Source organism: Eutrigla gurnardus (assembly GCF_963514095.1).
Source record: "Eutrigla gurnardus genome assembly, chromosome: 22".
NCBI classification, from domain to species: Eukaryota; Metazoa; Chordata; class Actinopteri; order Perciformes; family Triglidae; genus Eutrigla; species Eutrigla gurnardus.
The window spans coordinates 4,865,705-4,890,374 of NC_139933.1; the positions used below are offsets into that span (position 1 = coordinate 4,865,705).

The 24,670-nt window shown below is 43.3% G+C and overlaps 3 protein-coding genes across 4 annotated transcripts; 2 read left to right on the forward strand and 1 right to left on the reverse strand.

Moving 5' to 3' along the window:
* Positions 1–694: 694 nt before the first annotated feature.
* Positions 695–4,030, reverse strand: arl3b (ADP ribosylation factor like GTPase 3b; the record flags this gene model as incomplete). 2 transcript variants are annotated; one of them, XM_084040510.1, is made up of 6 exons in its annotated part: positions 695–1,781; positions 1,865–2,050; positions 2,301–2,351; positions 2,455–2,571; positions 2,675–2,818; positions 3,888–4,030. In XM_084040510.1, the coding sequence occupies 6 exons, from the start codon at positions 3,888–3,890 to the stop codon at positions 1,734–1,736; spliced, it is 549 nt and encodes a 182-aa protein (XP_083896636.1). In that variant the 3' UTR covers positions 695–1,733. The 2 variants fall into 2 exon arrangements, with proteins under 2 accessions (XP_083896636.1, XP_083896635.1); XM_084040509.1 differs by lacking the exon at positions 3,888–4,030 and having other exon boundaries at positions 2,675–2,824.
* Positions 4,031–4,341: 311 nt separating this feature from the next.
* Positions 4,342–11,511, forward strand: sfxn2 (sideroflexin 2). The gene is made up of 12 exons (XM_084040508.1): positions 4,342–4,477; positions 6,572–6,861; positions 7,226–7,396; positions 7,482–7,580; positions 8,189–8,264; positions 9,106–9,191; positions 9,665–9,725; positions 9,837–9,903; positions 9,982–10,031; positions 10,121–10,170; positions 10,258–10,305; positions 10,732–11,511. The coding sequence occupies exons 2-12, from the start codon at positions 6,707–6,709 to the stop codon at positions 10,829–10,831; spliced, it is 963 nt and encodes a 320-aa protein (XP_083896634.1). The 5' UTR covers positions 4,342–4,477; positions 6,572–6,706; the 3' UTR covers positions 10,832–11,511.
* A 626-nt stretch (positions 11,512–12,137) lies between these two features.
* timp2a (TIMP metallopeptidase inhibitor 2a) lies at positions 12,138–21,833 on the forward strand. The gene is made up of 5 exons (XM_084040747.1): positions 12,138–12,512; positions 16,868–16,971; positions 17,092–17,200; positions 19,582–19,706; positions 19,817–21,833. The coding sequence occupies exons 1-5, from the start codon at positions 12,383–12,385 to the stop codon at positions 20,012–20,014; spliced, it is 666 nt and encodes a 221-aa protein (XP_083896873.1). The 5' UTR covers positions 12,138–12,382; the 3' UTR covers positions 20,015–21,833.
* The last annotated feature ends 2,837 nt before the right edge of the window (positions 21,834–24,670 follow it).

Consider the following 24,670-nt stretch of genomic DNA (forward strand, 5'->3'; position numbering starts at 1 on the left):
AAATGCCTTTTGTCTCCAGATGCGACTCTGAGCGTGGATCATACTTCCCACAATGCTTTGTGGGGGATTTTAACGTAACGGGGAGTCAAGAGCCAGACGTGAGGAACACAAACTGGTGCATTCTGTCCGTGAGAAGAGAGGCCGACTGGACAATGAGAATCTTTGTGAGCAAAGAAGAGGAGGCTGTTTGCCGGTCTCAGGTCTCGGCTGAATCAGCCTCGTACACTGTTACACACAATAAAACACACGGCATACTGTGAGACGCGTTACACCTCCAGACGTCTTCTTTATGGCAGTCGTAGACAAACCTTAATGTTGATTTCTGAGACAATTTTGAATTACTGTGATGGCGATCTTATCACTTTGAACACATGCTCTCCAGAAGAGCTGTATTTTAATATTGTACATGAAGAGTTTTTGAGATTAATATGTTAGAATGAGACTAATAGTAATAATAGAGCTACTGCCCATCTTTAATACTGAATTCAGTGTTCTACTTAATCCAGTTCCCTGTGCTCTACCTCCGGCTGCTGTCTCCCACAGAAGCCTCTCAACTCCGGCTTTTAATGCTGCCATGAACAGCTGACTTCACCTGCTGCAGGAGTGTGTGACCGCGAGAGTCTGGTGAGATCAGAGTGAGTGTGTCGGTGCAGGAAGCGACCTGATTCAGTTATTACAAACTCAATGATTTGGGAATTTCTTGTCTTTTTATTCACGTACAGTACCTTCGATTCTGGACAGATTACATTCAAGAATATCAAAAGGAAATGCCAAAAGAGTGAATTCCCTCACAAACCCAGAGAGCACAAAGAAATGCATTGGGACGTACAGTACGTATACCTCTGTTAAAAATCTCCACGTGTAAGATATGCAAACATCATAGACTACAAAGTACGGCTGGGTAACATGTACTCTATAACATGTGCATAACGTCACATATGACCACAGGGCCCAGCTATTTACACTTGATCCAAAAATGTAGTTCCTCTTAACCATTTAATCTCATAATTTGTTTTAATACATATTAACATGTACAGTATTGTTCTTTATTGGGGAGTGTTGGAATCGTTTCTCCAACATCCTGTACACACACACACACATGTCACACTGGTTGTTGTTTGAAAGCACTCTACACTCTACTTCACCATAAATAAAACAATTACAAAAATATACCTCACTTCAAACAGAGCCATAGCAGGAAAAGAGCTTACAGCTATTGTGGAATGATTAAAAAAAACAAACACACGGAAACCTGCAAGAATAAGATGGGAGGAAAAGATGGAGACGGAGATGGGATGAGAGGTGGGCGGGTAAGAGTTTAGGAGAGCAAAAAGGGTTCAAAAGCCAAGCTGGAATTCCAATGACAGGCGGCGGTTTAATGGGAATGCTTGAGGTTGTGACGGGCTGTGGATGGTCGCTGGGATTGGCTGGGACAGGGATGGTGACGTGGGTAGTGTGGGTGGAGGAGGTTGATTTCCTGGCATGGGTTCCCTTTGAAGTACAGACCGCCTTCCTCTTTTTGGAGGCCAACGTAGGACGATGTGCTGAGATTAGTGAACATCGGTGATACGGGAATGCAAAGGGGTTAAAAAAAACTCCAGGTCCATGTTGGATTAGTAGTGTGTTTACATTCACAGGTATATCCCATCGTACTAAGGCTCAGGAGGGTGCAATGTGTGTCAGTGTATGTGCTGCTGCCGTTCCTCCCGAGTAGCAGAAGACTAGAAGCGGAGCTATTTTTTCTTGGAGTTGACGCTCTTGCAGACCCAGTTCATGCCCTCCTGAGAGCGAATTGAAATAGGAACAAGGTAAGAAGAAGAAAAAGATGAACGCACAAAAAGGAAAGCTCGGGTCGTACGCTCACCTGAATCCCCTCCCCGGTGAGGGCGGAGCAGGATTGGATCTGCCACATGCGATCCCGGATGGTGTGCAGATTGAGACCCTCTGCGATCTCGGAGGCCGGGGCGGCCGTCAGCAGGTCCTGCTTGTTTGCAAAGATCAGCACAGGAACGCCGCTCAACTTCTCTTCATCCAACAACTCAGCCAGCTCCTGTAACAGACACACACATCTGTTATGATTATATGTAAACACAAACGAAACCAAGAGGAAACAAACAAACAAATCAAACAAACCTTGAATGTAAAATATTTTGGCTTCTGCAGTGAAAGGACTTTTTCTCACTTATGTAAAAAAAAAGAAGGAAAAATGCTAAAATGTTGTATTTATTGGTCAGCTATTAGACCCTAAACTATTGGAGTACATGCATTGTGCTCACTGACACAAAACATACTGTACATACCTGACCCGTCTCCTCAAATCTCTTTCTGTCAGCACTGTCAATGACATAAATCTGAAACGAAATGGACGTTTTCATCATCAGCATGTGCAGCAGTGCATGAATGACAAACAGTGACTTTGCCAAAAGATAAACACTACTTAGTGCATCCTCTCACCAGCACATCTGTGTTTTCAAAGTAGTTTCTCCAGTACGGCCTGATCTTCCTCTGGCCCCCGATGTCCCAAACATTCAGCTTAAACCCCTGAGACTGCACACTCTTAATGTTGAATCCCTGGAGTCAACACAAAACACAAGGCGGTGGTTAGACAGGGGACGCAGATGTAAATCCCAGTGCCAATTAGTGTGTCTTGTGTGAGAGCCTTCCCCCTCTGTACCTGTGTGGGGGTGATATGGCTGATGTCCTCAGATGCCAGTTGTTTGAGCAAGGTGGTCTTCCCACCGTTGTCCAGACCCAGCAGCAGTATTCTAACCTCCTGGTCTGGTGTGCTCTTTAGCTTACGCAGGATGGACAGCAATCCCTGCATAAATCAGTGAAAACAGGGCATGTGATAGTTAGTTTGCCAGGGGGGGGGGAGGACAGGTGGAGCACTTTTACAGCCGGTGTGGTACAAAAAAGGGATTGTCCACCAGAAACTGATTTCCATCCACTGTATCGCCCAGTTTATATATGTCTACAGCTGCTTTTATCTGGAACCCACAGTCATAACTACACATACAAATAACTTTATGTCCGTGGTAAAAGCAAAGGTATGTCTTTGTGAAACTGTTTTTACAGTTTATATCAGAATCAGGACATTTACGTGAGAATATAGCATTGTTTCCAGTGTTAATATGTGTTTGTGTGTCTATTATCGTTGAGTATGCCTGTATTTGGAAACTAGACTGTTATTAACAGATGGGTTGTGTAAAAACATACAGAATTGACTCTATATCCAACTCTATTGCAATTATTCTTATGACTCTCCATTATTTTACCTGCTCTGTGCCCTAGATTATAACCAACCCGGTCCTTTTTACCTGCTGAAATACCTTTTAAAGGGCCAAAACAACTCACAAAAGGCAGTATTTCCCCTGCTAAATCAGTTTCTGGCGGACGATCACTTTTTGGCACCACACCGGCCACCATTGTAGAAATGCATCCTTCCATCCATCCACCCGCACTCCTCTCTCCTACGGGCCCGTCCAAGTGCATTTCTAGTCCCCACGGTGGCTTTTGAAGCCGGGCTAGCACTCTTCTAACGGTAACCTTGATAAACAAACATCATCATCCTCATCTTTTTCTCTCTCTCTAATTTCATTGTGCTTTGTGTGGCTAGTTGTTTCGGCTCCGGGGGGCAGTTAACGGCACGCAAACAGGGGAGCTAAACCTAGCTAACGTGCTAAAGCTAATCTCCCCTGATAACTAAACGAAGCAACAAGGCAGCTTTTGCAGTTGATTGTCTTGTTTTTCTCGGCAAGTTGAGAAAAGCAGCCGCCGTCAGATCTCGGATGCATTTTGCACGTGAGCGCTAATGAACGCGAATACGTCAAAACATCGCCGGTTTTTCCAGCCGTTAATAGCTAATTATTGCGATAAATTAAACTCACCATCTTGTTGCCTTCTCTCCTAGAGACGCCGCCGAGGGTTACTAAGGGGAGTGACGTCAGACGCACAGTTACGCACACGCAGACGACGAGACGACTCGGGCACGAGCCCAAAACATGGAGGATGAGTTGAGTTAGCTAACCTGCTAACTGCTAAACGTCAAAAAGAATTCAGGCCAATGATAGCTCCACGCGTTTAACTTTATGAACTGACCTTCCCGACAGACGTTTATTTAAGTTACTGAACGTGTATGTTTGTCGCTTGTGACGTAAGGCAGAGGAGAAAACCCATTTGTTAAAGAGCTAATCAGCTAGCTAATTAGCATAGCTAGCTAATTAGCATAAGTATCCGTAACCCAACATCGTGACCGTGCACTTTATGGATTTTCACTTTAATCGGTAAAAAAAAGATAAATAATATATATTTTCATACTAAAGCGTCAGGTTTTGGTGTAACGTAGGGAGCTGCCCCTGCCCGTGATTGGAGGACGGCGTGCCACGTGCACACATGACAACCGCTACAGCACACGAGCGTGATATCTGACTACCTGACAGGTCGCTCTGTGGGGCGGTTGAGGAGAAATCTCACTAAGGTATGTGCAAACGTTGTTCCAGTGTGTCTGTAAAAGGATTGTTTCGACTCGTGTTTGGAGTTTTTGGGTTTGTTTCCTGTCTCCAGAAGTCAGCCGGTAACTTGGGGGACGAGTTGCATCACTCCGAGCTCCCGACTGACACGTTTTAAAACTCTTCCCAGAGCAGTTTGGGTCGCGAGACTGAACACGACGTCAGACCACATCTTTCTCAGTGCGATTCAACGCACTTGTGCACGTACGAGCTTGACTCCGATCGTTTGTGTTAACCGATTATGCTGATTATTAGTATCCAGATGTAATCAGATGTTGGTTGTCCTCCGGCCTGCAGATCCAGTTTCTCAAGACTCTGTGAGCTTAACCAAACCGTCGTCGAGCTCTTAACTTCCCGTGCATGTTAGTGCTGCGGCTCACTATTATACTATCCATTAGTCATACACCGTTTTCTTACAGCTCACCTGTCTTCAGTTTGCTTCCAGCCGACAATCCAGAAGATATTCTGTTAAATCGGCTGTTAAATGTGTGGAAGAAAATCAAAATTTTCTGCTTGCAAAATGTCTTCTTACAATTAATTGATTATTAAGATAGTGGCAGATTAATTTCTATCTTTTCATGTATCATTTTGCAGCCTAAAGTCGAGCTGAAGTGAATATTTCCAGATCATATTGTGTGCACCTATTTAATATAAGATATATGCTGAAAAAAACTCCCCAAACAATCAATTTATTCATATTTTTATATTTAAATTCAACTTTTCTTCCTGGAAAACCAAATATGAGGCTAGTACCAACTAATTTCAACCAATAACATGATATATAATCTTGCATGTTTCAGCTCGTCTTTAAGTTGCAACCAACACCTGCAAACCGTCAGATATACAGTAAAAATAAAAGGTTTGTTGATTGAATGCATATTGTAGTGCTGAAAGGGTTATTGGACTTATATATATATATATATATATATATATATATATATATATATATATATATATATATATATATATATATATATATATATATATATATATATATATTCTTATTGATAAGTCCTGCTATGTAGGGCCAAGTTGAAAGTTCAGCGTTCCCTGCAAGGTTCTGCCGGCCTTATCTTACTTTCCAAACAAGCAGCTGCAGAAACAATCCAGTTCCAGCCGGACGCAGCTTCAAAGAAGAACACTGATATATCTCCTCGTTTGCCCTTTTAAGAGATTAAACCACACAAGCCAGGTTTGTGTTTTGGGTTTTTTTCACCGTATACCTACAGTAAATAATTGCTAATGTAACGGTGAAGATGCACAGTGGGGCGTTTGGATAGTTTGAGCTGAAGTCAGCAGGTTCTGGATCCTCCGGTTTGTCCAATGGGAAGCAGAATGCTGCAGCTGCAGAAACCCCAAAATGACAACCTGTGGAACCATTTACCAGGAGGTGGTCAATGATTTCTAGTGGAAGTTTGGCCCTTGAGAATTTTTTTTCGGGGAGGGAACCCGAGGGCACATATTGGCAACAGCTCGGGAGGAGGCTCGAGCTGACCGGCCTCGCCACGGGTTCAATACCGACGTGGGTACTTTAGAGCTGCAACTCCGATTTTCATTATTGTCTGATCTAGTCCGTGATGTTGGGAAAGCTTGAGCGTGTTCTAGTCCTGCTCAACATTTGTTGTGATATGAAGCTATAAATCTAATTTATTTGAATTGAAATCTACTCATTATTTTATAGATTAATTATTAAGTCTATAAAATGTCAAAATATCTGGAAAAAAGACCTGAAATTAACTAGAACCCAAGTCTTAAAATACTTGTTTTGACAAACTAAAACCTAAATATATTTCATTGTCAGACATGGGAATGTGAGTTCAAAGGTAAACAGCCTGGCCCCGTCTGACCCATCCAGTTAAAACTCTGTTAATGTTACATAAACACAAACGAGGTCCGTCTGGTTTCACGACAAACATGGAACCAGGTTGTGTGAATGCAAATGTGTCGTTCATTCATTCATTAACTGTGAATGATTGCATGTTTTCCTGAAGCTACAGCTGCGTCCGTCTACTGCCTTTATTTTCATCAGCACATTTGGCTAATTATATTCTCTCTTTCTGCAGGTTTCTACTGCAGGCGCTGACGTACCTCCTGCAGAGTAAACAGACGTGGCCTCAGTCTTCAACTTTATTCTCTTTTTTTTTTAATGCATTAAGTTGGGACTGCTTTTTTGTTGTTGTTTTTTTTAAACAACCACGATGGCTTTGAGCTCGTTCGACATCGATGCGCCGCGATGGGACCAGTCTACGTTTACGGGCCGACTGAAACACTTCTTCAACATAACGGACTGGCGAACGGCGCTCTTGCCCGACGCACGTTTGGATGAGGCCAAAGTTTTAGTAGAAAGCTGCAGGTAAGAAGATGAACGCAGAGACTGTAATATGTTGATTGTACGATGAAGCACAGGATCTAAAACATCATATATATGTTGAGCTGTTGCAATACTTTTAGACATTAAAGTCAATACTTTCATTCATGCATTCGCTGACTTAATTTAGTCAGGTAGTGCTTTTTTGTTGATTGGTGCAGAGTAGAAATACTGCCTGACTTCCTATACAGATTCCTAAGATTAAATACGTCTAAATCAAGTGAAATATATTGTAAAGAACTATGGATATCTATTGATATTTGGCACATACAGTCAGTTTCAACATTCAAAGTGCAAGAATCCCTCTGTTGAAAATGTTTTGCTATGTTCACTATGTGTGTCTGTTCAGGGCGGGGTCCGTCCCTCCCGGCACCACGGAGGAGCAGCTCCACTACGCCAAGAAGCTGTACGACTCGGCCTTCCACCCGGACACCGGAGACCGCATGAACCTCATCGGCCGCATGTCCTTCCAGGTCCCCGGAGGCATGGCCATCACCGGCTTCATGCTGCAGTTCTACAGGTACCTAAAGAGCAAACAGGACGGACTGCATTTGTTTTTGTTTTTTCTAACAGCAGGAAAGCTTTCATAACCGTCTGTTTTCTAGGACAGTTCCGGCTGTGGTGTTCTGGCAGTGGGTGAATCAGTCCTTCAACGCTCTGGTCAACTACACCAACCGTAACGCTGCCTCCCCCATCACTCCCAAGTAAGAACTTCCTGTGAGCTTTCAGTTCACATGTCTGCGTTGTCCTTCCGACCACGTCGCTTAAATCTGGCGGCAACTCAACGGTCAATGTCACACGTTTGAATAAGTTCTTGATGTAAAAGAACCGCAATCGTAGTTAAAAGTTACATTTCCACAACTTTTCAAACATGTCTGAATTGAAATATGTCACATTAACTTAAAGGCAACAGAACTATATACATGTGTCACTTATTTATCATCTTTTCTACACAAAATAAATCAGTTTAATAAACCACATTTTTGTCTTGTAAACATCTTTTTTCCCCTCATGGTGGGAAGAGGAAATTTGAAAACCTTCATACAACCACAAAAACAATCACACAATAACTCTGTATTTCATTCAAGTCAACAGCAGGTATGTAATTATTCACTTAGATATATATAAAGAATACCCAAAGCCTTGTGGTTTCAATACCTTTGCACTGCAGTGAAATTGACTACATTTATAAAAACCATCACTAGTGCATCCTGTGAGAGAATGAAAACACTCTTTATTTATGTAACAGACACTGTCTGGATGTCTGGATGACAAAAATACAATGAAAAATTTAATTTGCTGTCCCTCTCAGGCAGATTGGAGTCGCCTACGCCACAGCGACCAGCACGGCGTTGGCAACGGCGGTCGGACTCAACCTCTACACGAAGGTACGAACACACACACACACACACACACACACACACACACACACACACAGATTATTCAACTGTTTATTTTTATGCAAAAGCTTGACTTTGTTTTAATGAGTTCTTCCTTTGGTTTAATTTGTCACCAAACCCAGTTTGGATAACCTGAAACAATGAATCTGAATGAATGAATTAAAAAAAAAAAGACATTATTTTGACCAGATTAATTGTGAATATTCACCATAAGAGTTACTTTAATATCAGCCTTGGGAAATGCACTGTAACAATATGCAAATAATTAAACTGAGAGATCCCTCATTATGCAAAGTGATCCAGTTTGTTGCCTCTGAGGACTCTCACCACATGCCCATGCAGATAAACACAATCAAAGATTGATTTAGGACTTCTTACCTGTTATATTATAAGTGTACGGTTGTGAGGACTCTCCTCTACATCTGCACATAGCTAGCCTTTTGGAAATTGTCATCAAGCATTCCCCAAACGGCCTTCGTCTTGCAGAACACCTCTGCTTTGACGCCACCTCCTGGCAACTTCCAACAGCTTAGGAAACCTCCGGAGATCTCCTAAATCCTAAAGGACATGGGAGAGATTTTTTTAGACGTTTGGAAAGTTGATAAAGAGAATTTTTAGCCTGTTAGGTTTGATTTTTCTGCTCTTGAGACACTTGATAAATACTGTATGGGCCCAGAGCACTCGAGCATCAGATGAGGGTGAAATACCTCATTTCAGCTCATTTACCCCTCTGATTCATATGTATGTTGAATACACATTTTAGTGTATTAAGTCAAATAAAGCTGACGACCATATTAATACGTAACACCTGATTGTCTTCCTCCTCCAGAAAGCGCCTCCTCTCGTGGCTCGCTGGGTCCCCTTCGCAGCAGTGGCAGCAGCCAACTGTGTTAACATTCCTATGATGAGGCAACAGTAAGTCCTGCTGCGTCAACCCCTTTAAAAAAATATATATATTTAAAATGCATGATGAATTCTGTTAGATTTGAATGTGCTGCAGGCAAAGTGCTTTTCTTGGATCAGATATTCTGGGGAAACTCGGATCGCTTTTTCTGTCAGACCCTGAAAGATCTTCTTACTTCAAGAGTCCAGATCTGTTTTTGGAGCTGCGGTTGTGTTTGTAGAAGCTGCATTTTAATATGGAAGTGTGGATATTCATGGTTCCCAGAGGTGGGATCCTAATGTCTCAGTTAATTTGTCTCCGTATCGTTCCCCTCACTGTGGAAACGATGCTCGCTGTCTGAAGGCACCGTTTAGTCTTGTTTAAATGTAGTCTTTTCTGTTGAACACTCTTTTAGATTTGTTCTGAGATGTGTTGCTGCGTGCTGCAGGGTCGGAGTTGAGAAAACCCTGTTTCACCTTCATTTCTTCTCTTGTTTTGTTTTCAGGGAAATTCTGAATGGCATCACAGTCACGGATGAAAACGGCAACAAACTGGGCCACTCTAAGGTCGGCGGTCTGGACACACTTTAGGAGTTTTTTAAAGGATTAATGCCATTTAAAAAAACACAATAGTTGTCCTTTACTGTCTTTGAATCTGTGTTTTATCTCCTCCCGCAGAAAGCGGCAGCAAAAGGAATCACTCAGGTGGTCGTCTCTCGGATCACCATGGCTGCACCGGGAATGAGTACGCTTCATCTTTCACATTATATTGACTTCTTCCATTCATCTTCTCCTCTTAACCGTCTTCTTCTCTCCCGTCCAGTCATCCTCCCCATCATCATGCAGAGGATGGAGAAATACAAGTTCATGCAGGTGAGACCTTCGTTTCAAACCTTCGTCACTGTCCTCCGGATGAAGCGTGCGTCCATCATCAAAACCCCTGTCTTTCCGTCTTTCCACAGAGAATCACGTTTCTCCACGGGCCGCTCCAAGTGATGATGGTGGGAGCGTTGTAAGTAGAGAAGGTCGCGGCTGTTCCAGTGTGATCGGGAATCTCTCTATTGTGGTTAACTTTTTGTTTTTCTGTTGTTTTTTAAAGCTTGGTCTTCATGGTGCCGGCTGCCTGCTCCCTGTTCCCTCAGAGATGGTAACACACTTATCTCTGTATTTTACTTCCTGACAGATGAAGCTTAAATACTATAAATATGCTACTCCATCGATGTTTAATACTGTAACACTGCAAGACTCAGGATGGACAGTAAAATCATCAAAATTGATGCAACAGAGTCTGAGATGTCGTCTGACATATCCTTGCTTCTTAAAACCCTGGTGCCTACATTACCCACAATGCAACTGTAAAAAATATGATCTGACTAAATTACATGTGTCAAAAATAAGCTTAGCAAGGATTTGGTTTTCAAAAATCCAAATAAAGAACATATTTATGAAGGGTTTTAGAAAATGTACCTGCTGTAAATACTAATGAATAATAATGTTGCAAATAATTAATTACTTACTTTTGTAGTAGATTTGGTTACTTTACTAAAATCTGCCTCTCTCTCCGTCTTTCCAGCTCTATGTCGGTGTCGAAGCTGGAGCCCGAGCTGAGGGCCTCCATCGCGTCTCAATACGGAGACGCCGTACAACGAGTTTACTTCAACAAAGGCCTCTGAGGCTCCGAGGGCCGGTTAAGCATGATCTACATACGCCTTTATGTAACGAGGCTTCAAACTCTAATAATAGGTCACGATGAAATGCGTGTCTCCAAATCGGTGCTTATTTGTGTGATGGTTTTAATCAATCGTGTCACTTTATTTTATGTTTCTTTGGTTCAGATGATTTTCTTGCATTAAACGGATACAAGGGGAACTGTGTGTACTCCTGTCGAGAAACCAAATGATCTCCTCTCAGGAATGGCACATTACTTTGGTAGATTACAACTCAGTTTTTCCTTCTGGACTAATTTTCTTATGTCTCAATGCTTTTTTTGTCTTCTTTTTTTTTTTTGAACTGCGTCGTTCACCTCTTCCTTCCAAACTGTGCCTTTGACAAAGCGGCAGGATTTTATTTTCTTGAAACCAGCTTTACTGTGAAACGAGAAAAATACTTCTTCATATGGGTTAAAACTGAAACGTCATTCATTGTGGGGTGGAGGGTTTTTTTTTGTTGGGTTTTATTTGTGATAAAAGTGGAGCACACTGCCCTCTTCTGTCCGAATAGAGGGAGATGGGAGACTAGTTCGCATGATTTATCTGAAAGGTTTACCAGTCGGTTCATGTTTCTGTGTGTAAACTCGTTTCATGATCTTCAGTACGAACTCGAATAAAACCACACAAATATTTGAAATGTAGAACCATGTAGTGTTGGGTTTTTTATGCATCTTTATGGGGTAAAATGTACTTAAATATATTCACAAAAACACAACACATGGGTGAAGAGGTCAGGTCTTTAATGAACTAACAGGGTGGAAGAAATACTTTGATCCTAGTTAAAATACAAATACCATTTCAAGTAAAATGTACTCACTTAAAATTTTAAGTAGAAATAATTAGCTAAATGTATGTAAAAGTATTGCTTCTGCAGAAAAGTGTCCTCTGTGGCTGATGTGCTACCACTACTTCACTAGTTCATAATAGTTATTTATCTAATCTGTAGTTCTATCATGAAGTATTAGATGATTTTACCTCTCTGGGCCTCACATTCATTTAAAAGGAATCTGAATACAAAAGCAAATATTTAAATGTTGAATTATGTCTTTTATTGCTTTACGTTTATTATGTTTTAACTAATGAGTATTTTTTAATTGCTCATACATGCTTAAATATGGGGTTAAACAAACATTCGTAAATATATAAAACGTGTTTAGATGTAGTTCATCTGAAGCAACAGCGCCCTCTGCCGGTTGAGCCGGTCGCACCAGGGGGGAGGAGCCGTGCTGGCTGCTTTATAAAACCGCCTTCATCCTGGAAACGAAAACACTCCCTAAAGACAGACAGCTGCCGTCACCAGCCAGGACGCCTCCGGGAGCCGCCGAGCACGCAGCGAAACCTCACCGTCAACACCGGAGCGAGCCCACGGTTGTTTACCCGGTAAAAGAAAGAACGGGCGGAAACAGCTGCCTGCCGCTGGATCTACACTGCGACGCATCTGCGTAGCACACGGCAACGAGGAGTGCTGAATAAAACGTCGCATCGGTGCTCGTGATTTAAAAAAAAAAAAAAAAAATGCCGTTTTCCGTTAACGGCGTCCTTTGCACGCTCGCGCTGCTGGTCCTGTGGCGGGCGGAGGAGCTCGCGGAGGCGTGCAGCTGCGCTCCGGTACATCCGCAACAGGCGTTCTGCAACGCCGATGTAGGTGAGTACAGCACCGGGGGGCTGCTGCTGCTGCTGCTGTTGTTGTTGTTGTTGTTTACCTAGACCATGATGCACCAGGCTCCTGCGCAGTTACCGGGGGGGGGGGGCACAGCGGCGGGTGTTGCATCTGGCGCGCGCTGCGTGTGCTAAGAAGCTGCTGGAAGGGGGGGGGGGAGGTGGTGGAGGGTCCTCGAGGCCATGGCCCGACAGCCAGATTGCTCACTTTGCACACGCGCGCAGATCGCGCCGTCATATTTTGTCACGTCATTTTGAGACAGCTTTTTTTTTTTTTTTTTTTTTAAATAATAATAATCAAAGTAACCATAAAAAAAAAAAAAAATGTTTTAGGTGTCATGGAGGCACACCCACAAACACGCCCTCATTTGGAAGTAAATAAAAAATGAGTGTAAACATCACTGTAAAACATGCACCTGTTAATATAATATGTTAATATAATATTTAAATATGAATAATAACCCCCCCAAAAATATGAGAGGGCTGTATTGGTGTGTGTGTGAGAGCACCACGTTTGTGCACGTGCAGTGTAATGCACGGGAGAGAGGGGAGTCCGGGACCAGGAGGCGAGTCCGGGACCAGGAGGGGAGTCCAGGACCAGGAGGCGAGTCCGGGACCGTCGCCTGGCTTTCCGCAGGGCAACGTGGCACAAAGAGAAGGAAAAGAGCAGAGAGGAGGACAAGGGATGGAGAATGTGAAGAGGGTTTTTTAGGGGGGGGAGGGGGGGGGGGGGGGGGGGGGGTCTAAACCACATAATATGTCACACCGCCACATTTTTTTTTTTAAATTTCCATCCCTGCCCTGTTTCTTCCTGTGAGGGGTGGTGCTGGGAGGAATTACAGGAATGCTGCTGGGGTTTTCCCAACTTTTGCTCCGGTGTAACGCAGGGACACACACACACACACACACACACACACACACACACACACACACACACACACTAGTTACACATGACATCTGGCTGTCAGTTCAGGGTGTGTTTTTAGAGGGGAAAAAAGCAATAAAAGTCCCAGTTAAAATATGTATGGTATTCTCCAGAATGAGAAACTCCAAGACCACATTTCTCTGGCTCCGTCTCCTCTTGAAGCCTTATTCACACACACACACACACACACACACACACACACACACACACACACACACACACACACACACACACACACACACACACACACTTCCACATGCACATACTTACACATGCACATATACAGCAAATCCCTTTCCAAATCAACATCTCTATATTGTCATTATGCAATGCGGGGATGCACACACCGATATGCAGTCGTAGGCCACTTGGCTACACAAGACAAATAACAGAATAAACAGTCGTAGTAGTGCTGAATGCAAACAGCAGCAACAAAACATTTCTCTGGACATCAGGGAAACATTGTCCATCCACTCTGCTTGGCGTTCCGTTCCCCGAGAAGATGTTGAGAACAGTCGCCGACCTAGTCTGACCTACGTGACTCAACCTCTAGCTGAGCTGGCAGGACTTGGAGACAGGATGTCGAACAGCAGAGGTGCATACGTGTTTGGTGTGCTCATGTTGTTTTTAAAGGGTGTGCGTGAGTCAACGTGGCTATTGTCGGAGGTGTGATGCACGTTAAAGGCACAGTGTCATTTTCAGGCGATTTGGATGATTGGTTTTCGGCACCTGAGGATGGAGCTGTAGTTTTGGGCAGATGTGAAAATCCCAGTCTAGTGGGAGGAACGCAGCGGTGAGATTTCTGCAGGATTGCAAAAAAGGCACAGAATCAGAATAGAGATGGTTGTCTGCTCGCCCACAATGTGACAAACAACGTGACAACAGTGATAATTATAGATTTGTTGTGCTGGAAACGGGATCGTCTCACGCCCACACCTGTACTTGCACGGACCGGCACAGATGTGTGTGTCACCTTCTGTTGTTCACAGACCACACGCCGTTCAAACCGAGCGCTGTCATGCAACCTAGCACACAATCACGCGTACTTCCTCTTTTCATTTAAAGCTGTTGCCCACAAAGAGGAACTTCTCCCGGCAGCCCGGCGTCGGGACGCGTTGTGAAAGACCAGAGGACATGCAACAGCACAGGCACTATAAATAAAAAAATAAAGCATCTTTGAGCACCTGGAAAAGCACTATGTTGTTCCCCAAATTGACGGAAAGGTGATGAAATGTCAGCGTTGCATTTATTCTGCGTTCTATTACAACATTTGGTTGATGCCAGATTCTCAGATGTGAGGATTTGCTGCGTTTGTCTGTTCTATAGCATCACAGATTTAATACTTTGAGGTCTAGGAAGGGGAGGTTTGCAGGTATTTTTCCACAATTTTCTGACATTTAAGTAATTCCTAAATCGAAACACAACTAATGTATTACACTTGAATTAAGGCATGCTTAAAAAGCCGATCACAGTCTATTTTATTGCCACGGCTGCTGCGGTCTTTGAAGGCCTCACAAAGCAAACCCGGAGCTTTCTTCTGTACCACGCAGGTCTTCTTCACACGGATCTGCTCGGAGGTCACGAGGGCGTTTCGTCTCCGGCCGGATGACAGGTTAAACCACATACGTCTGGAGACGAACCACATCGGGGAGGGTTTGGTGGCGACTGGTGTATGAAAAATAGAAATGGATAGTCATGCTGGTGGGTTTGCATGGAAAACATTGCGTAGCACATATGACACGCATGTAGAAGTCATTAACGGTCATGGATGGGAGGGAATGTGGGTCAGATGGTGGTTCGTGGGCTGTTTAGTGCTGATTGACTGCCTCTGATCAGATGGCTTTAGGATCAATCGGCGCTGAAGCTGCAGGCCTTCTGGTGGTCGTGCATCCGCCTCCGCAGCACGCTGTTCAGACTGCACACGATGATCCGCTCTGGCTTTATTAGTGTGGGGGGGGGGGGGGCAAAGTAAACATGTCTGCAGCCCCACAGCAGACAGATAAGCTCCCATAATAGCAATGCGTCGTGAACAACGGGGTAATTTCCCCTCAGCATTGTGTCCCGCTGCTGATTCTTTGCTCATTAGTTTGCGGCTCGGATTGAGGTCAGGAAATGAGAGCGGAAAAACTGTGAGGAATGCAGGGGGAGAGCGCCAGCCAGGTATACTGCTGCGTGTGTTTATTTGTGTACTCTGGCTGCCGCCACCGCATATTTGCATAGAACATCAGAGTGGAACCCGAAATGCACAAGTTTGCTCGTGAGGAACAAGGATCGGATTCTCTGACGCACTGATAAATAAATGGCAGCTGATCTGACTTTCAACTTACGCGTCGTACGGATGGACACCTGATGAATGGGAGTCCAATACTGTATGTAGAACGTGTTTACAGTGAAAAAGCCGGCCACTAATTGACCTCAATAGATTCAATTAAGTGTTAAGTTTCATTTCTGCATTCGGATTTAATCAAATTCAGGGATTTCTGCAGAACTTTATATTAAACCCCTCAATGTCACACTTCCCCATCAGGATGTGGATGACGATCACTGTATAATAGTAGATTAGAAGATGGTAGTTTTGCTTTGTTTGTGGTCCTTCTGTTTTTCTCACATTTCACAGACGAAATGAGTAATACACGTTGTCATGGTTATACGTGCAGAACAGAGTCTTGGACGAGGAGGGGAGAATGAAAAAGGCAAGAGGAAGAGCGCGAGACGTCATTAACTCTGGGAGTCAAGAATCCCCATATTTGTGTCCAAGTCATTAACTGAACCCAGGGGTGGACGAGCAACAGCAGTGTGTGTGTGTGTGTGTGTGTTTATCTATGTGTACGTGTCCTCTGTTCCGACTTATTTTATGTTTGTGTTTTTTTTCTTTTGTCCATTGCTCATATTTTCCATTCTGAATAAATGCCCGAAGCATAGCTGAAGCTTGATGTAGTCGGTTAAGCCGTTAAATCACACGGTGAGAAACATACCTCTCTCTCTCTCTCTCTCTCTCTCTCTCTCTTTCTCTCTCTCTGCATATCAGCTTTTAAATTCTCCTCTTATTCCTTCATTCTGCTGCTCTCACCGTTTCCTGGTCATGTGTGGAAGCGGGAAGCTTCTGCCGATTGTTTTGTCCGGCTGAGATATTTTTAACAATTATGACGCTGTGATATTTTTAGCGCAGAAATCATAAGTTGATGATGTCGTCATTTCAGCTGTTTATCAAAACTGTTTATGCAAATATCTCTGTTAGTCAGACAAAATGAGACATCTGAAGACGTCGCCATGGGATTTTTGAAAGTGTGGTGGATTAATTTCTCATATCGTTGGGCCTCCAGTCCCCACAGAACAAGAGCCCCTTCTCACATATCTGGTTGCCTGCTTTTTATTGCTGTAACGCTGTGTCATCTGTCCTCTGCCCCCCCCGACAGTGATTCGAGCGAAGGTGGTGGGAGAGAGAGAGGTGGAGTCTGGGAATAATGATGTCTATGGGAACCCCATCAAGAGGATCCAGTATGAGGTCAAACAGATCAAGGTAGGGAATCGACTTTTTTTTAATCCTTATGTTGGTTAAATATCCACCGGATGTCTCAGAGTGTTTTGATGCTCCTTCATTCTGACCTTTGACCCGCCAGCTGTGTTCTTTTTCTTCCAGATGTTCAAGGGGCCTAACCAGGACATCGAGGACATCTTCACTGCTCCTGTGTCCGCTGTGTGTGGCGTAACCCTGGATGTCGCCGGCAAGAAGGAGTACTTGATCTCAGGTGTGCATTACTTGAGAGATATTTTATGTCCGCTTTGGCTAGCTGTTTCCCTCCGTTTCCAGTCTTTATGCTAAGCTAAGCTAACGGTTTCCTGCCTATGTTGAACTGTTCCTTTAAGCATACATCGTGTTTATTTAATCTGAATTGATTGCAGATTGGAATGCCATTTTAACAGTAGTAATTATTTAACTCATTTATCTAGTAACATAAGGAATAACGACTTTAAGATTAAACCGCGGAGCAAAAAGTGAAAGAATAAAAAGGCAGACGGGAAACGGAATCAGGAGCTCCAGGTGTAAACAGCCGTGGCAGACAACCGTAAGATGGGATAAAGACTGGAGGGCCTTTTGTGTGTAGGAAGAAAAACTGTTTGTGTGATTATGGGTAATGACACGCCGCCGCCGCCTAAACCCTGTGGAGACAGGGAGTGACCTCGTCTGCCGTGCTGCAGTTGAGCTCCTGAGATTCGAGACTACTGTATATCTTTGTTGTTTCCGGGTCAAGGCGACGTTGACCGTCGCATGAAAGCAAAAATATTTCACTCAACAAGATAACAGCCTTCAAGCGAGCGATTTTTCATGCATGTTACGCAGCTGGAGAGATTTTCCCCTCAGGAGTTCACAGGAGATTAAATATTCGTCAGTTTAACCCACACAGCTTCAAATGACTGGTCAACAAAGAAGGAAGGTGATTAAAGGCCTTTTCACGCCTTCCTTCTTTTATGATCGTAAGTGTAAGTGTTAACGAGCTCCTTAATTTCCTGTTTGAATACGTTTCCCCTGTAACTGCTGGATGTGTAACTAGACAGATCACGTTCATCGTATGACGATAATAATAATAATATGTCATTGTTGTGATTACGGCTCGTTTACACTGCCCCCAAGTGGCCAAAAAAAAATCTGCTGTTGCAAGCTTAAGGGGCTCACACACCGGACCGAAAATCGGCGTCTTTGAGAGAGTCGGCGCCCGTGACATGAGTCTACTTGGTGTGGTCGCTCGAATCGGCCCACGTCGGCGTTCATTTCAGTCGATTCAAATGTGTAATCCGCCATTCGAGTCGGTCATTCTTTTACCATTCTGATTGGTGGAGGCTAGCAGCTTAACTAGCGAATCAGTGAAGCCCGGAAGTGACGATGGTAAACATACCAGATAACCAGTGGAATCGAAGAAGGCGGTCTAGAGAGGACCGCCTACTTCCGGTTTTCGTGTTTTTTGGCCCACAATACAATAAGCGCCGCCTGTTGTTTTGGAGACATTACATCTCGCGCAAGCGCGGAACGTATAGCGTCGGCTGTAATTCCGTAGGTGTGAACCGCCCATGTCGTTGTTCGAGTCGGCCATATTAAGTAGCCGACGCCGAATTTACCGACGCGAGTCGGGCAGTTCTTCCGGTGTGTGCACAGCTTTAAAGCAAACCTTAAAAAAATGTGTCCCTTTCTAGCAGCGAGTGAGATGAGAAGATCGATACGATTATCATATCTGTCGAACTGTGATGCTAGGAGACGTTAGCTTAGCTTAGCACAAAAAAACTGACAACTTGAGGAAACAGCTAGCCGAAGCTAAACTTGTATATTTACACTAATTAAATATCATGTTATTTAAAGAGCTGTAAGGGTGCTGGTAGGTGGATTTTGTTAACTTTGGTTGGAGCTAACGAAGCTAGCTCCCCCCCCCCTTCTCCTCTCCCCAAGCTGAGTGAGAGGGAATAAGCATATTTCCCAAAATGTCAAACTATTCCTTTAATGTTTTATAAGCCTGGCTGTTGTTGTAACTGAAAGCAGCAGAATGAGACCCAGCAGACCCAGAGGATCGTGATGTCATGCACGCTCTGGTTTCCCCATCGCAGACAGAGATGCGCCCGCAAACACTCGGCCCTAATTACAGAGACTTGTAAGAGGAGGAACCGCTGAGGCCAGCACTTCCTCTCTCTCCCTCAGACTGCAGGACTTCAGCGGTGGGAAAGCGGGACGGTTCACTTTCTGCAGACGGGGGCATCTTTTTGAGAACCGTTCCATCCTTTTCCTGCAGTGTGGAGGGTTAACAGTGTGTTTGGGGGGGGAGGAGGAGAAGCTCCAGTGAAACGTGAGTCAGTCCCGTCAGACTCCAACATTATTCACAGTTGCAAGTCAGCAGATCTGTAAAGCCCCAAGTGAATTATCTTCTTGTTTTGACTGGTGCTGCTCGTGCGTGGCAGAAAACATAAACAGCAGCCTTTTTATTTTTTTCTCACGGAGGACAGGTGAGGCCCGCAGGCACAAGTCTGACAAGCAGCAGGATTTATCAGCTGTACGCAGTAGATTGTGCATTCATATCAACGCGCTCGAGATCCTGTTATGTCTGAGTCTCCCTGAAGGTTTTATCGTCGTCTCGTTCTTTTGCAGGCAAGGCCGAGGCCGACGGGAGCATGCATGTGACCCTGTGTGATTACATCATGCCCTGGGACTCTCTGAGCAACACCCAGAAGAAGGGCCTCACCCAGCGCTACCAGATGGGCTGCGAATGCAAGGTAAGGCACCAGAACACTATATTTATATATATATCATTTTCTAGAAATGGGTTCGCATGACTCGGCAGGTTGAGCACACAGTATAGAGAGTTTGTTGTGTGTGTCTGCAGATCGTGCGCTGCCCCTCCTTGCCTTGTGAGATCTCGGCTCCGGAGGAGTGTCTGTGGACGGACCTGATGATCGAGAAGCAGGTGCACGGACGCCAGGCCAACCACTACGCCTGCGTCAAGAGGGCGGACGGCTCCTGCTCCTGGTACCGCGGCATCTCATCGCCCAAGAAGGAGTTCCTGGACGCCGACGACCCCTAAGTGGCGTCGCCTGACCGCCCGCTGCTGCACAGCCTGGCTGGAAAACTTCATGTAAACGACTTCATTGAAATTTAAGATAACATCGGGCAATTTTTTTATTTTTTATTTTTTAATTAAAAGCTTATGTGACTTGATTACCAGCCGGTCTGAAAACAACCTTGTCCGTTAGCGTCTCAGTCAGAGGAAGCGACTTTGAACTGAAGAGGCTCAGAGGTTGTTCTCAGACACGGCGTCGTCTCCTGTAAAAAAACAAACGAATCAAAATGGCATCATGAGACATAGACTGGTCAAGTGATGATGTAACTTCCTCCTGAGGCTGGCGTCGGGAGGATATAAATTCTCGGCGAGACAGAGCACTTCCTGCCAAAAGCGCTTTAACAGCTCTGCTCTCCGACTGCACCAATCAATCACCCCGATCAACGGACGATTCATTCGTTGCTCATCGTGTTTCTACTTTTTTTTTTTTTTTACCTCATTCTCCATTTTTATTCCAAAGCCAAATTCCAAGTTGCCTTTTTTCTTTTTTTTCTTTCTTTTTTTAATGATTGTCTCGCTCTCTCTCTCTCTCTCTCTCTCTCTCTCTCTGACACTTATTAGTTCCCGCTTCTTTCGTCTTCTCTGCTGGGAGCTGTTTTCGCCACCGGTGGCCGATTACGTGGCCGATCTCTTTTTTCCTGGTTTTCCTTTTGGTGAAAATCTTTTCTTGTGGTGATTCAAACGACCGTGGCGGGCCTCACTGGACCAGTCTATGCTGTGTGACGATGAGAGCTCCAAAATTAAAACCTGCTCACGTGGTTAAAACGGTTCAATCAGAGATAAACCCCAATTCCTCTTCCTCGTCTCGTCTTCACCCCCTTGTCGTCCCCACTATGTAGCTGTACAGTACCTATGCATATACTTTTGTTGTTACTTGATGATTATTTTACTGCATTAGAACTAGATTTGCACTTTTTGAGGGTGAGTTCCAGTAAAAGACAAGAGCCTGAACACTCTGATGTGACAGTTAATTATAGTTCGCCCAAGACCGACAGATCCACCTCAGGTGCAGATTTCTTCCTATTTTGAGTGCTTTCGGTGATCCATATTCACAAACTTATTCTATCTCTGTCATAACGGATGAAACAGTATTTGCAATGGAAGGGAATCAAATAAAAGAGAGGCGCGTGAGAGGTTTGGATATAAGGGATGTTTTTACAGATTTTATGCGTGAAAGAGAAACAAAAACAGCTTCGTTGGATGTTATTTCGGTGTCTTTGTATTACCTGTTGATTGTAAATGCCAACAGCAGTTCCATGATTTGCCAACTATATTCTCGCAGACGGTTAATTTCATGAGTAATAAGGTCTTTTACGTGCTTAACGTTAGCTTTGACGCGTCTTTCCCGCTCCTTCCAGTTATTAATGAAAGCTTTATCGTCATAGAAAGCAAGTTTACAGTGCTGTTTTATACACCTCAAGCTACATTAACAAAAAAAAATAGATATATGATGGAGTATTAGAGGCATAATTTAAAAGTAAACTCTTTCCATTTTCCATTACTTTGTATTTTTTCAGTGTTATTATTATTATTATTATACCTGTCATGATTTATTTTGTGTTTTTTCGCTGTCTTTGTCCACGATGTCTGTAGCTGTAGTGTCGAGGTGAGAAGGTCCTCTTGTGCTGGAGTTAACGTGAGAGTGAGAGAGATGAATCTTGTGTGAATAGAGGACTGTGCATGTGTTTGATGCTTTATGTAAGTCCGGGCGAAGGACAAAATATTCAGTATTATCGAATAAAAAAAAAACCTGTTTGAAAGAATAAAGCTGCCTGTGTGAGTCTTTTTGGGTGTTTGCTGACACGGTTTTCTGTAAAGTGATTCAGGCTAAAAGTCTGGAGGCCCAAAGTGTTTAAAAATAATAATAATAATAGAGTGAAACATGCTTTGTGCTGAATGCTGAGGTTAGCGCCACTGTGCAGCCTCACAGAGCTGCTAGCATGCATACGTTAGCATGCTGTTAGCATTTAGACTCACAGAGCTGCTGACCGTAAACCAGATGAGTCATTTCCCCCCCCACAATAACCATTTCTTTCATCATGAATTTGATGCATTTTTAAATTAAAAACTCAAATTAAAAGTCTAATCTGGTTTTCAGTCATGCTAGCAACTCTGAGAGTCTAAATGCTAACATCAGCATGCTAACATAAGCACAAAGACGAAGCTAGCATGTCGATGTTGAGCTGCTCACCGCCTTTGTTTAGCTTGTTAGCATGGCAACGTGCTAATTGTAGCTAAACACAAATATCAAGTTTTACAGGTCAGAAACCAAAGATAAAGAGTTCACCACAGTTACAACAATTTAACTTTAGCTGATCCTGAATGTTGGAAGTTCATAACGTTAAAGTAAAAATGGTGGACTGATGCAGTTTGGACATTTCAAGTCAAGTATTCCGTATTATCTGATTCACGTGTGTTATGTAAATATGGACGAGTCAAAGCAAGGAGACGTCTGGAGATGGTAGATGTCTTATGCAGAAATATTTATGAGAATCAAGGTTTGAGCAGTACAACAGTTATGAGCTGAACACTGTCATGTCTGCCTCCTGTCCTTCCTGGAGAAGCATAAAAGTTATCTGTCTGTATTATGTCTCGTTTAAAGGTAGGAACTTTGTGTTCGGCCCTGAGAGACACGTTTGTTTGTGACCTTGTCTCGCCTAAAGAAGCAGACACTAAATAACTCGGATTAAATGTGAAACTATTCATAATATCACATGTATTAATATTACACTGAGGGAATTTACTTTATAGAGAAAGTAGTTTCTGTAATTAGTTGCTTCTCAATTCTAAATTTAACCTGCGAACGTGTTAGAATATCAAGTGGCAGAAGTCGGCCTTCGTGTTAAGCGGCTGTTAAGTTTCCCACGAGGTCGCTCGGTGTGTTGCTTGGAGAAGGGCAGTCAAATACTCCCGTAGAGATGTGGCAGTCGACTCAACTCGGAAAATATTTGAGAAATATGCAGGCAGAGCCCAGACAGGGCGGTTGTTTTGTCATCTCTGTTCATTCTCTCCCCAATAATGTCAAACAGGATTGTAGTAATCCTCCGGTGGCAGAGGGGATCTCACCTCTTCCTACACTCGGAGGTCACTGTGTCTTTAATTGACACTTTAAAATCCCGTTTGCCTTTTGAAATCCAGTTTGGTAACCGTATGTGAGGTTGGTTAATCGTTGCCACAGCCTCTTGTTTGCAATCATAGTTACCTAAGATGTAGATGAAGAGCCGAAGAGGAAGTTCTCATCCAAACAAGCGCAAATAAATGTCAACAAATTAAATCTGAATAAAAAAAAAGTCTAAAATCTTGACTACATATTGTTGACCTGAAGTTTTGCTAATGCTGCCATTTGTCAATATTTGACTTTTACTCAGTTTTATTTGTGTGAGGATGCATTTTGAGTGGAAACACATTTTGACGTTACATCAAAAATAATATCAGAAGGCCTCCGTGATACACACTCCAGCAATGAGCCAGAACTCAGCTGATTTATCTGATTAAAATCATATCATTTATGTATCAACGTTGCAGGTACCTGGTGGTGGTGTAAATAAATCATACGTTTCCACATAGACATTGTATCCTGTAGTCGTGACGCCACCTGGTGGACACAAGTGGAAACAACAGTCTCTTAAAAATCCCTTTTCATCAGGGTAGGAAAGATGGAAACTGAAGTGGTGCAGAAAATACCAAAGACGTGTTCAGCCATGATTGATTTGCCCCTTTTGGTGGAATTGATCAGGCCTTTTTAAAAAACGCCTACAGACATCTTTGAATGTGAAATCTTAAAATAAAGTTTTTATCAATTTATATATTTATTTATTCTGATGGATTAAGTCCTCCCTAATAGAGCTCTGATATTTGAAGTAAGATTAACTACTATATAGTCTGATGTTAACCTAATTTGTCATAAATATAGTCTAATCTAATTTAAAATAAATAAATAAATAATAATGCAGTTTAACTGCAACCCTGACCAACTTGTTTTTTTAAATTTAATCTATCAGAGAAATGTAGCTATGTGGGCAGCAGTTGAGACTTATCTGTTATGTTAAACTTGATAAAATTCCCATCATGCTTAGCATTCACATTAGAGTTTCCACACTGTTTTTTTGACCTCGTCTATTAACTCTGAATTCCTCTCACCCCCCCCGAGCACGGCCTCTAGAAAGGATCATGGCTTTAGATGTGATTGATTTCTTCTGTTTGCTCCTTTTCTTTCAGCATTGGTTTATTGGAAATATTAGATTTTATTCTGTATTCTGTAGAGTGTTACCTTCTCACGACAGTTAGTTTCCTTACTTTTTTGGCTGCCTTCTGTATTTGGAGTTCTTTTCCAGGTTGACTCAGTTCCCCAGCTTATTGCGGCTTATTGTCGATTTACTTCTGTTCCCCACATTTTCTCTAAAGTGGCGGCCTGAAACCGCAGCTAAGGCTAATTAAAGAAGAGCTTTTTTCCCCCGTTTGACCACAACTTCTGCCAGTAACAGGACTATTTGATCTGTCTGTATCCTCACACGTGGGTTGGCTACTGGGCGGAGGTTTCTCTTATTCTTTGGTTTATTTGATCGCATGCTATTTCGCCAACCCTTGTTTGCTTCCGTCTTGAGTGTTTCTCACAAAACT